Here is a 10,530-nt window from a genome sequence, read left to right on the forward strand (position 1 = left end):
TTTCCCCAGCCTCACATGCTGCCTCCTGTCAGACAGGAAGTCTGTGATCCACCTGCAGGTGGAGTCAGGCACACTCAGCCGGGAGAGCTTGTCCTGCAGAAGAGCTGGGATGATGGTACTGAAGGCGGAGCTGAAGTCCACAAACAAGATCCTGGAATAGGTTCCTGAGGAGTCCAGGTGCTGGAGGATGAAGTGCAGGGCCATGTTTACTGCATCATCTACAGACCTGTTGGCTCTGTGGGCAAACTGCAGGGGGGCCAGGAGTGGGTCTGTGATGGATTTGAGGTAGGACAGCACATGGCGCTTAAAAGACTTCATTACCACAGAGGTCAGGGTGACCTCCTGTGGTCACCTGTGGTGGTGTCTTGTGGTCCTTGTTTTTTTTGGGGATGGGGATGATGTTGGAGGTCTTTACGCAGGCTGGTACGTGGCATGCCTCCAATGAGGTGTTGAAGATGTCTGTGAACACCTGAGACAGCTGTGGAGGGTGGAGGGAGAGACAGAGGCCCTGTTTACACCTGGCATTAACATGAGTCTTCAGTGATCCAATCACAAGTTGTCAGCTCTAAGTACAGGTGTGAATGCCACATTCAGAGGTGGTCTGGGCCGCATGTGACCACATTCTTTCAGCAGTGTGTACGCGAATGTGTCTTGGGCTACAATGAAGGATCGCCTACTCAACTGACTTCTTCTGCGTAAGCAGAACTACGTACTCATTCGTACACCAACGACATCATATTAAAGTGCGAAACAACAAGAAGCCCCAACAACAGACAAAATGAAAACGCTGTCTGATGTCCTCTGGCTGCTCTGCCTCAACTCTCGGTGAAATACAGATTTTCCAAATGGACAGAGAGCTTTACTTGTTGCTAAAGTAACCACTAACTGCTGCTAACTGTAGCTCCTGTTAGCTAGTTAGCCGTGCAGTTAGCGGTTCTATTAATGCTAGACTAAATCATAGGCAGAACAGCTAGAGGACATCAGATGGAAAAACCAGAAAATATTTTCTCCATAAAATATAATCCAATTTCACCAAAATCAGTGAATAAAGTTAAAAAGTTGTGTTATTGTACTGTAATCGGTGAGGCCCAACCCCCACAAACACTCCACTCCTGCAGTGTCTATTGTTTTTCCAACCTAATTCTTGTCTCATTTGTGGTCTAATAAACAGTAAATTCATCAAATTCAGGTTAAAAACAACAATGCATTTGGTCTTTGCAAATGGAAATGGTGTTTATTTGCATATAGAGCAGGAAAGTGAGATCCGATCACAAGTGGTCACTCGAGACGCATGTGAAGACGCTTTCTAATGCCAGGTGTGAACTGACATACTAGGAGCAGTCCAGTTGCAATCAGATTCCCCAACACATGTTAATGCCAGGTGTAAACAGGGGCAGAGTCTGGTCCGGCTGCTTTGTGAGGGTTCTAAACAAAACAAAACAAACAAAACTACAAAATGCTTTATTCAGAAATATGGTACAAGCAATCAGCTTAGCACTGTGATTTTAAGTGACATCAACTCCATGCAGCCCCTTGTTTTATGTGCTTTTTATTGTTTCCATCACAAAGAATGTCCAGCACACAGCTCAGGCCAGACTGTCCAGCCACACAGTCCAACATGATGTATGATAAAACTTGTCTTCATCATACAAATCAGAGAAAATTGAAGCGAAACGCCTCCTTTGATGGAGTAAAGACAAAAGCTGAGGTCTTCTCCTGAGTCTGTGATGTTGGGTCTGTTTCCTGCGCTTCAGTTTGTTGCAGGTTCTCCTCTGTGGCCGGTGTCTGGGCCTTGACTTCAGCTCTCCGGTGGAAAACACACTTCTTTGGAGAATCTGACACAACTTTGACGTGAGCTGATGCAATTTCTGTTGGGATTGGAGAAACCAGTCAGTTAACGGCACTTCGACCACACTTAAAAGTTCTTTCACAGTTCCAAGATGGACCTTTTTACACGGGAGAAACTTTTACTGTTCAAATCACTCTACTGCTATACTCCACTCACCGCTCTGCATGAGTTTGTACTGCTTTCTCTTCTCTTCTTCCATTTTTTTCCTGTAATCTCCTGTCATGGCTCTCATCACCTGCCTCTTCTTGGCCAGAGGAGCATTGGAGCTTCGTAGAGTCTTCAGGGCACGAGAGGCTTCCTCCTCTGTGGGGAGAAAATATTCAAGGTGTCACACCTCAAAGCAATTAAGTATCTGTCACATTTAACTACTTATGTGGCTCTGTTTGGACCTAGACCACTTTTACACCTAGTATTAACGTGCATGCTGTATAAACATCATACTCTGTTTCGGTGTACCCTTCTGGGACCTCATTCCCACTTCCAGCTGCTCAATGCACCAGTCCAGCTGTCTGTTCAGCAGCTCTTCTGCACTCTGAAAGACATTCAGACACCAAATCAGCTAATCAATCGGAACCCACCATGATTACTTAAAGGAAAACATTTCACACTGACCAGCTCTGCGTCCTCGCCTCCTTGATTCCCCTCAGCCGAACTTGGCTTCTGCTGTGGCTCGGTGCTATCTGAGGGTTTTTTCTGTCCAGATTTCTTCTTCTTCTTCTTGGCTTTTGACTGCACTGACAGTTCAGGTGGAGAGTGAACCTCCTGCAGCGGGGAAGGCTTTTCCTCTTGGACACACTGTTGGCTGCCTGGAGAAGAGGTGCCTGGGGTCTCTGTCGTCTCCATGTTTTCTACAGGTGTAACACCAGGAGGAATTTGAAAATTGAAGGCAAAAGCAGAGCCCTGTCCTGTAAAGGATACCCGGCTCGCAGCTGGTTCGGTCCTGTCTGATGACGGAGATGTTTCCTCCTGAAGTGCCGGAGAGTTGTGAGGTAGGAAGTTAAATCTGAAGGTGTTCTCACTGCGAGTCCAGAGGGGCTTCTCAGTTCTGCCGTCGACAGGAGTGGAGCTGTTTGACTTAGGTTCAATATCTGTTGAATGAACATACGCACAAACTATCACAGTGTATTAACACCTTGGTCACGCCAATCACATGCTAATCAGGTACTTAACAGTGATGAGGTAGTTGCAGCCAGAAAACAATAGGCCTGATTACTGATTACTGGGCCATCTTGGAAACTATTAGGTCAGTTTCAGGTGAAACTAGTTATTAACAGATACTCAGGAAGACTCCTTCCTGAGGGCAGGGCTTAAGTAACACAGAGTAGCTTAAATTTCTAGTTCCCGTCCAATTTTTTCACAATTGAGAATGACTTCGGGATGGGAGCCGAAACGTCTTGATTCTGAAAACAGTGTCCAGATGATTACGACTGAAACCTTTTCTACGATGGAACACTCCTGGACGAATGAGGGACTACACCATCATACACACAAACATTAAGATCCCTTACATTGACTTTGAACTGCATTAATTACCTCAAAGCTTATTCTAACTTTAATTGTAATAGATACAGACAAATCTATAACATAGCATAACACCAATTAAAACATTTAAACCCACTTCTGAATCGAAGTAATTTCAGGTTAATCAAACTGAGGGATGTTTTTTTTTTTTTCAGACAAACCGCCCACTTAAACTTAATATTTAAATCCACATTTTGTCCCCGAACGCAGCCTATAATAGACCACACACGTACAGGCAGCAAGGCTCGTAGGAAATATATTTAGCTTATGCTGCGTAAGACTTGTAATTAAATCATAATGTACCTATAAACAACAGCCTTTGGTCTGTCATGCTGATTCTTCCAATGCTGCAGGTTTTCAGCTGAAAGACGCCTGTTACCCGGAACTATTTAACTCGACGCTTCAGGGAGACAGACACGTTCAGCGGAACAGGTGCAAGTTTTAGCCGACATTGTTAAATATTCTTCTATTTTCTCGGTTTCCATGTAATCGTGTTGTGTCAGAAATTTACCACCGGTGTCGCGTGAGAATAGGTCCGTCTGGTAATATTTCCCCTTTGCTTGTTGTTCCGGTTGAGTGAGTGGATTGACACGACTTGTCCATTTGTATATATTTAAAAAAAACGAAAAACAACACTTTCTTTTTTATCATGACAAGCTAAAAAAATACATACGCAAACGTTACAGACTGATCTGATGTATTTCATAAACATTGGTAAATAGGGATACAGGTCACCACGGATTAACTTGCAAATCAATTTAAAAATAAGGCTTCATTTATAGCTGTGGAAAAGGCATATTTTACAGCCTGAAAAAAACACAAATACATTTAAAAAATTGGTACAAAATATGAAAATATAAAAACAGGTTGAAGGAATATAAAGAGGACAACAGTAACCACGATAAACAAAGGCTCTAATCACTGTATGCTAATAAAGCTGACTTGAGAGTAACAGGAAATGGTCATTTTATAGACAGTGAAACAAGCTGGTCAGGTCTTCACACAATAGCTTGTGTATTTACGCAGCTCATGCAGTGTTAGGTGTACAACGCTTGTGCGCATTATACGTTTACAAAATATAAGCAACTTGGTTTCCTTCCTTTGGTTAAAGCAGGTCTGCAGTGAGTTTTTCTTTTTTATGGAGGCTTTGTTGAAATTTCAGAATATAGCCAAGTATAACTGTATGGACGTTCAAAACAGCTGGCTTGTGCTAAAGACTGAAGGTCTTGTAAGCACAACTGCACCCCAAACAGAATATCCCCTTTGTTAATACAGGCTATAACTTATCCCCTTTCCATCATCACCTGCCATTGACCACATTTCCCCCCATCCATTATTGAAGGTGAATATACTTATTTCTACACATAACATAGCATATCCGTTGCTCAATAGGGCATCATTGTAGCCTTTCGTTCCGTTTAATGAGAAGAAAGGGATTTGATCGGTGAGCACCATATTTTCAGAGATCATTTTATAAATCCTAAGGCTGTAGAACCAAAAGCTAATGCCAAAACTGTGCGGACTAGGAAGAAGCTGTTTCAGGTTAAGGAATTAATGCAATAACATGTCGATACATCAATTTAAAAGAAGGCACTTTGTCCGGTTCTTGTCCCATTCTACTTCAAATGCAGAGGCAGTGATCCTCCTTTTTTCCTCCTCTAATCACATTCCATCGGGGATTTGAGTCTGGACCAATCCTGTGGGCTCAGGGGCGGGACTTCGAGCGCCTCTCCTCTCAGGCTATAAATACCACCTCCTGCCGCCCACGGTGAATATAACGTTAGTCAACTGAAACCTAAGAAGGTACTGTCTTCCAGGAAAATAAACACAAAAGGTAACGTGAGTTTTTACTTTTAACATTGTTTTTCTACATTCGGTGTTAATGGTCGTGTGGTGTACTTTGATTTTCAGATCGTTAAGGCACGTTAAAATACAGTTGAACTAAGTAGCGTTAACCATCAGCCAATTGATAACAAAACGGCGCGCGCTATAGCCAATTGGCTAACAGTTAGCTACATTTGACGTGCTCTATATAAACTTTACTTGCCAAGAAACCCGCGGTCTTATACTTTAAACGTACACTTAAGGCTTACCTCAATTGTATTGTTGTATATAAAATTGTATTTAATTGCAACGGTGTCTTAATTTGGTTGTAAGCCTCTGGTGGCTAGCTGGCGCCATTTTGCAACCGTCCATGCTACGTTAGCTTGAAAGTGGCTTGCCAACGACAGCGAAGAAACGTGTGTGTGTCCCGTAGCTTAATGGTGGCGGAGCTTTGTATATGCTTGTTTTATTAAACTAAAACCATCGGTGTATTACCGGGAGGATATACCGTATCTGCACATTAAGAAGCGTCCCACTGACAAATCGAGTTCTCGGCAATATAACGTTTCCTTTGTTTATACTTGTATAGAAACGTTAATAGTGAAACGTTATCGGGAAAATTATGTTTATGTTCTTTAATGGGGGTGTGGGTTAACTGAGTGTCAATAGTAAACCAAAGTTACAGGCTATACTTCACGAAGGCAGCAAATCTGTTTAGTAAAGCGTACTGGAGATATTATGAAATGTAATTCGTTGTTTGCTTTATTTGTTTGCAAATTTACAGGTGAAGTATGGCTCGTACCAAGCAGACCGCTCGTAAATCCACCGGAGGAAAGGCGCCTAGGAAGCAGCTGGCCACGAAAGCTGCAAGGAAAAGCGCGCCATCCACCGGCGGAGTGAAGAAGCCCCACAGATACAGGTACATGTTCAGTGTGAGTGATCTGGCTTCTCAGGTGTCGGTGCTTGAATGGCAGAAACGGCAGACAATTATTCTGCTAAAGTAGTATCACGTTTTTGTTTCATTGGGTTGGGCATGCAGATATTTCTTACAAGAGATCTTAAGTTCCTGCTCTGCATTTTCGGTGTAGTTTTCTTCAGGTGTGACTGACATGTTCGAATGCACAAAGTGCACATGTATGTGTTTTGGGGGTGTTAAATACAGCACGTTTGTTGTAGGCCTGGTACTGTTGCTCTGCGTGAGATCCGTCGGTACCAGAAGTCCACTGAGCTGCTCATCAGGAAGCTTCCTTTCCAACGCCTTGTCAGGGAAATCGCTCAGGATTTCAAGACAGATCTGCGTTTCCAGAGTGCAGCTATTGGTGCCCTGCAGGTGAGATGGCACTTTATGTTTTTTATGCAATTTTTTTCTGGGGGGGTCATTTATTCAGAGTTATTTGCTTCTGGCTCATTTTGTTTAAAAGTATATTCTTCTCTCCATGTAGGAAGCCAGTGAGGCATACTTGGTTGGACTGTTTGAGGACACCAACCTGTGCGCTATTCACGCAAAGAGGGTTACAATCATGCCCAAGGACATTCAGCTGGCCAGGCGAATTAGAGGAGAGCGTGCATAAATGATCTTGGATTTTATCTTTTTAGGGGGGGGCTGACTGGGGTTTTTGTAAATCTTGGAAATATTACCAGCATGTGTACCACCGAACTTGTCATTTATAGTTTCAGGCATTTCTTTTTGTACTTTCATTTCACTCTTGACTTTCTCCAACTGTCCTATTCGTGGTAGAATAGAGCTATATATATCTGTAAATGCTGGAAAACAAATATTCCACTGCCTTTCTCAGGTTTGCAAATCTATTTTAGGATCCGTACCTTTTTTAATCCTGTGTGTGCATGTCATAGGATTTCTTGTTGTGCTGTAAATAAACTTTCCGCTACCTCAAATTCTTGCCTTTTTTTTTTGCTTCTTTTTGGCTGCATTATCTGGATACACATGCTTTGGATAATTACAAGATTGAGTTCTTAAGGAGTACACCACAAATGTAGTATTTCCCTTCCATAAAGTTGGGACTTAAAACATGATGAAAACAAGATCAAAGTAGCTGAGGTATCAAGACTTAAACCATGTTTATAATGAGTTTCTTTTTAAGTTTCATAAAGTTGAAAATGGACTTGGTCATTGAAAATGCTTAACTCGATATATAAATGCAAGACGATATTTAAAAAAAAAAAAAAAAAAAAAATGCCATTGAGTGTTCACACATTCAAGCCTCTAGTTTCTGAATTGAGTTAGGCTTTGAAAGTCACTGAATTTGATGTTTAAGGTGCAGGAACCATGTACAAAATTGACAAGATCGGGAAATTGGATCCTAGACAAATCACAATGCAACTTAATAGCATCTCGTTAGCCCCTTCCTGTTATGTAAATGCAAAAACTTCTCAACATCGTTTTGCCAGTTTACCTGGCTGGTGAGTGACAAGTCTACCAGCTACTTGCATATTTTACCAGTTGGTGCTAATTTTGTGGTCTTTCAAACCCCACGCCCCCAGTTTGTAATGCAAGTGGAGATAACAGACATTAAGGGTTATTTCCTTCACTTGACAAAACTCCCCATGTCTAGTAAACTGTCAATCGGTGGAGTCCCCCTTGCTTGCAAATGCACTGATGGCATTTGGAAATTGTTAAAAATATGCAGTTTAATGTATATTGAGAAACTAATTATAGTAAGTTATGACAATAGAAAAACAGATTAAACCCATGTTTAGTGGCTGAAAGCATTTTAATCCACGTGTTCTGGTCAAACACTCAACTGAAACTGACAAAAGGAAATGTATGGTCAAACAATCCATATTTCATTTTTTGCTGGGGGAAAAGTCATGCATTTCCATAGTACTGGATGGCTTCACTATTACACCTTGCCATCTGGTGCTACAGCCAGACAGAAATACCACAGATACATTTCACAATAAATACAGCCTGAAATATATACATCCCACATTTGTCAACTTGATTTATTTTGCTCCTCCTCTTCATCTGAAAGCAAGCCAGGTAAATGCTCATACAGCTCCTTCTTCAGCTGTTCGTCAATGTTCGTCTCACTTCTCAGTGCACACCACAGAAGGAAGCAGGTGGCAAACAGGCTGATGGGGAGGACCTTCCACCAGGGCCTCTCAAACTGGCTCCCCATGGAGCGCTCAACTTTCCAGGTTCTGTGACTAGCTTTACTGGTGGAGAACTTGATGGGCTCATTGTTCACCTCTTTGTCATCATCTGTGGATCTAGCTGACCTCTGAGAGCTCAGCGCCAGGGGCCGCACACTGTTTAGTCTGCTGACAAGAATAAAAATACACCAGTTAAAACTGACTGATTTAGTGGATAATAACATTCCACATTTGCTGAAGTGCTGTTCTTAAGTATAATGGTTCATATTATGTGGTACTTGTACTTCACATCAGTATTTACATTTTGGAGACTTGTTTTTACATACTAAACCTAATAATCAGTTTATTAAATATGACACATTGTTAAAGATTAAACTGCCCAACAGTGTACCTATAAAGTCGTTAAAATGATCTACTAAACCAGTAAAATTTACACACTCCAATTACCCAATAATATAATCTCTGATAATGTAACATTAGCAGGGGTAGCTTTTCGGCATACCCAGTACTTTTCATTTTTAAACCTGAAATATATTTTGCTGTTAATATTCACTGTCAGTAGGCCAACTCCAAAATGTGTCATCTGATGACAATATCAGGTCCTGGTGCACTGAATTCCACTTTAAGGGAATTAATACTCTGGTCTGCTAGAACAATAATCCACATGTAGCATAGACTAGTTGCTGGAGAGGATGTGGGGACAAGTAGCAAACTATACACACATTCTTTGTGTCCAATATTGATACCATTTTGGGAAGAGGTTGAGAAAACCCTAAAAGTATATTCTTGACTTAAAAGAACCTCTGAAACTAGAAAATATTTTGGGTATTAATTTCCTAGGAAAGATAAAATCGTCTGACATGCATCTCTTTAATATACTGCGCGTGACGGCCATGAAGCAGGTGACAAGGACATGGAAACAGCCAAATCCACGGCTATCAACAGAACTAATTTTGGACATGGAAAAAATAACTTTTACAATCAGAGATCATGTTTAAAAAATGGAATAAGATTTACTCCGTAAAATAACATTTTTTCAATCTAACCCAAGATTTGCAATAAACAGGTACTCCTCCCCCCATATCCCTCCTCCTCCCCATTTTTTGTTTCTTTGAGTTCGTGTCTTAGTTATTTTCTGTTATTTATTAATTTAACTTGTATAAAAATGTGCAATGGACTCAGTTGTATGGGAGATGATGAAGAAAACGTTGCAATAAAGTATATTTAAAATAATAATGTAGAGGCAGCTTGTCAGAAAACTAATTTTAGCCGAATACTGTATTGTGTTTTAGCTAGCATGGTCTATGCTCTCCTCAGCACCTAACTACCCATGACAGGATCCACTTCATCGGTTTACTATCAGTGCTGCAGGTGCAGTACCGAAAGCTGTGACCTTTCAGATACTGTAACGCTAAAGGATAAAGGGTTGATCAAATAGTGACAGGTAGGGTGAATACTCTACAGACAGGACTGCACAAAACTGGATATCAACATTTGTGACCTTACTTGTATCTATGGCGTCAGAATTTTTGGCTAACAGCTAACTTGTGTCTCTGTATGTAAATACTATGGAAGCACCATTTTTACTAACAGGCTACATTACCACCATCAAAGGATATACGCAGTGACAACATTTCACATTAGGTGACAAAATCTGTAGGTCACAGAATTGGGTGTAACATGTATTCTAGTTAAAACCTTGTCATTGAACCACTCCAACATCGCAGTCAACATGGTTCCTCTTAACGCTACATACTCACCTCACGGTCGACGTAGCGTTATGAATAAATATCCCTCGACTGAAAGCAACGCGTGTCAGACCGGTGAAAACTCGTCCTGCTGTTGGAGACATCTCGGACAACTGGTCATTTTAGGATACACGATGTTAGGTCAAAGAAACTGAAGGTTTTCTTATCAAACGCTCCTTGGTTAGGTCATGTAACGCTGTGCAACCTAGAATTCCATCCGGAGCCGCTGATGAACGCTGGTTTGCACAGTTCCACTAAAATGTAGAGGAAATGTTGTTATTACTATATTATACTGTTATTACTAGCATAATGTGAGGATTAAAAGTATTTTTAGTTATTTGCCAAAATAGCCTATATGTGATGCGATGACGAAAAACAATATCATGTCGTTTGACATGTCAATCTTACCTAAATGTCCATTTAGTAGCTATTCTGAAGCTTTCGATCATATTACATGATCTTTATTAGTAGACC

The 10,530-nt window shown here is 41.2% G+C and overlaps 3 protein-coding genes across 4 annotated transcripts; 1 reads left to right on the forward strand and 2 right to left on the reverse strand.

The window, feature by feature from the left end:
* Window positions 1–1,445: 1,445 nt before the first annotated feature.
* On the reverse strand, window positions 1,446–4,092 carry lg20h8orf33 (linkage group 20 C8orf33 homolog). The gene is made up of 5 exons (XM_044179608.1): window positions 3,674–4,092; window positions 2,462–2,937; window positions 2,291–2,381; window positions 2,006–2,152; window positions 1,446–1,868 (listed from the first exon to the last, which is right to left on the reverse strand). Exons 1-5 carry the CDS (start codon window positions 3,699–3,701, stop codon window positions 1,654–1,656), a joined length of 957 nt encoding a protein of 318 aa, XP_044035543.1. The 5' UTR covers window positions 3,702–4,092; the 3' UTR covers window positions 1,446–1,653.
* A 956-nt stretch (window positions 4,093–5,048) lies between these two features.
* On the forward strand, window positions 5,049–7,090 carry h3f3d (H3 histone, family 3D). Its single transcript, XM_044179618.1, has 4 exons — window positions 5,049–5,204; window positions 5,979–6,113; window positions 6,371–6,524; window positions 6,637–7,090. Exons 2-4 carry the CDS (start codon window positions 5,986–5,988, stop codon window positions 6,763–6,765), a joined length of 411 nt encoding a protein of 136 aa, XP_044035553.1. The 5' UTR covers window positions 5,049–5,204; window positions 5,979–5,985; the 3' UTR covers window positions 6,766–7,090.
* An 817-nt stretch (window positions 7,091–7,907) lies between these two features.
* lg20h16orf91 (linkage group 20 C16orf91 homolog) lies at window positions 7,908–10,302 on the reverse strand. Of its 2 annotated transcripts, none has more exons than XM_044179616.1 (2): window positions 10,069–10,302; window positions 7,908–8,476 (listed from the first exon to the last, which is right to left on the reverse strand). In XM_044179616.1, exons 1-2 carry the CDS (start codon window positions 10,158–10,160, stop codon window positions 8,149–8,151), a joined length of 420 nt encoding a protein of 139 aa, XP_044035551.1. In that variant the 5' UTR covers window positions 10,161–10,302; the 3' UTR covers window positions 7,908–8,148. The 2 variants fall into 2 exon arrangements, with proteins under 2 accessions (XP_044035551.1, XP_044035552.1); XM_044179617.1 differs by having other exon boundaries at window positions 7,908–8,473; window positions 10,069–10,295.
* Between the last annotated feature and the right edge of the window lie 228 nt (window positions 10,303–10,530).

Source organism: Siniperca chuatsi, linkage group LG20, assembly GCF_020085105.1.
Source record: "Siniperca chuatsi isolate FFG_IHB_CAS linkage group LG20, ASM2008510v1, whole genome shotgun sequence".
Taxonomy (NCBI): Eukaryota; Metazoa; Chordata; class Actinopteri; order Centrarchiformes; family Sinipercidae; genus Siniperca; species Siniperca chuatsi.

Excerpts from the sequence above, each read along its gene's own strand:
- h3f3d (XM_044179618.1), top strand. The coding sequence starts at position 5,986 with ATGGCTCGTACCAAGCAGACCGCTCGTAAATCCACCGGAGGAAAGGCG. Across the intron at positions 6,114-6,370 it reads AAGAAGCCCCACAGATACAG|GCCTGGTACTGTTGCTCTGC; the intron begins GTACATGTTCAG and ends CGTTTGTTGTAG. Across the intron at positions 6,525-6,636 it reads CAGCTATTGGTGCCCTGCAG|GAAGCCAGTGAGGCATACTT; the intron begins GTGAGATGGCAC and ends CTCTCCATGTAG.
- lg20h16orf91 (XM_044179616.1), bottom strand. The coding sequence starts at position 10,160 with ATGTCTCCAACAGCAGGACGAGTTTTCACCGGTCTGACACGCGTTGCT. Across the intron at positions 8,477-10,068 it reads AACGCTACGTCGACCGTGAG|CAGACTAAACAGTGTGCGGC; the intron begins GTGAGTATGTAG and ends TATTCTTGTCAG.
- lg20h8orf33 (XM_044179608.1), bottom strand. The coding sequence starts at position 3,701 with ATGACAGACCAAAGGCTGTTGTTTATAG. Across the intron at positions 2,938-3,673 it reads CCAAAGGCTGTTGTTTATAG|ATATTGAACCTAAGTCAAAC; the intron begins GTACATTATGAT and ends TTCATTCAACAG. Across the intron at positions 1,869-2,005 it reads GTACAAACTCATGCAGAGCG|AAATTGCATCAGCTCACGTC; the intron begins GTGAGTGGAGTA and ends CAATCCCAACAG.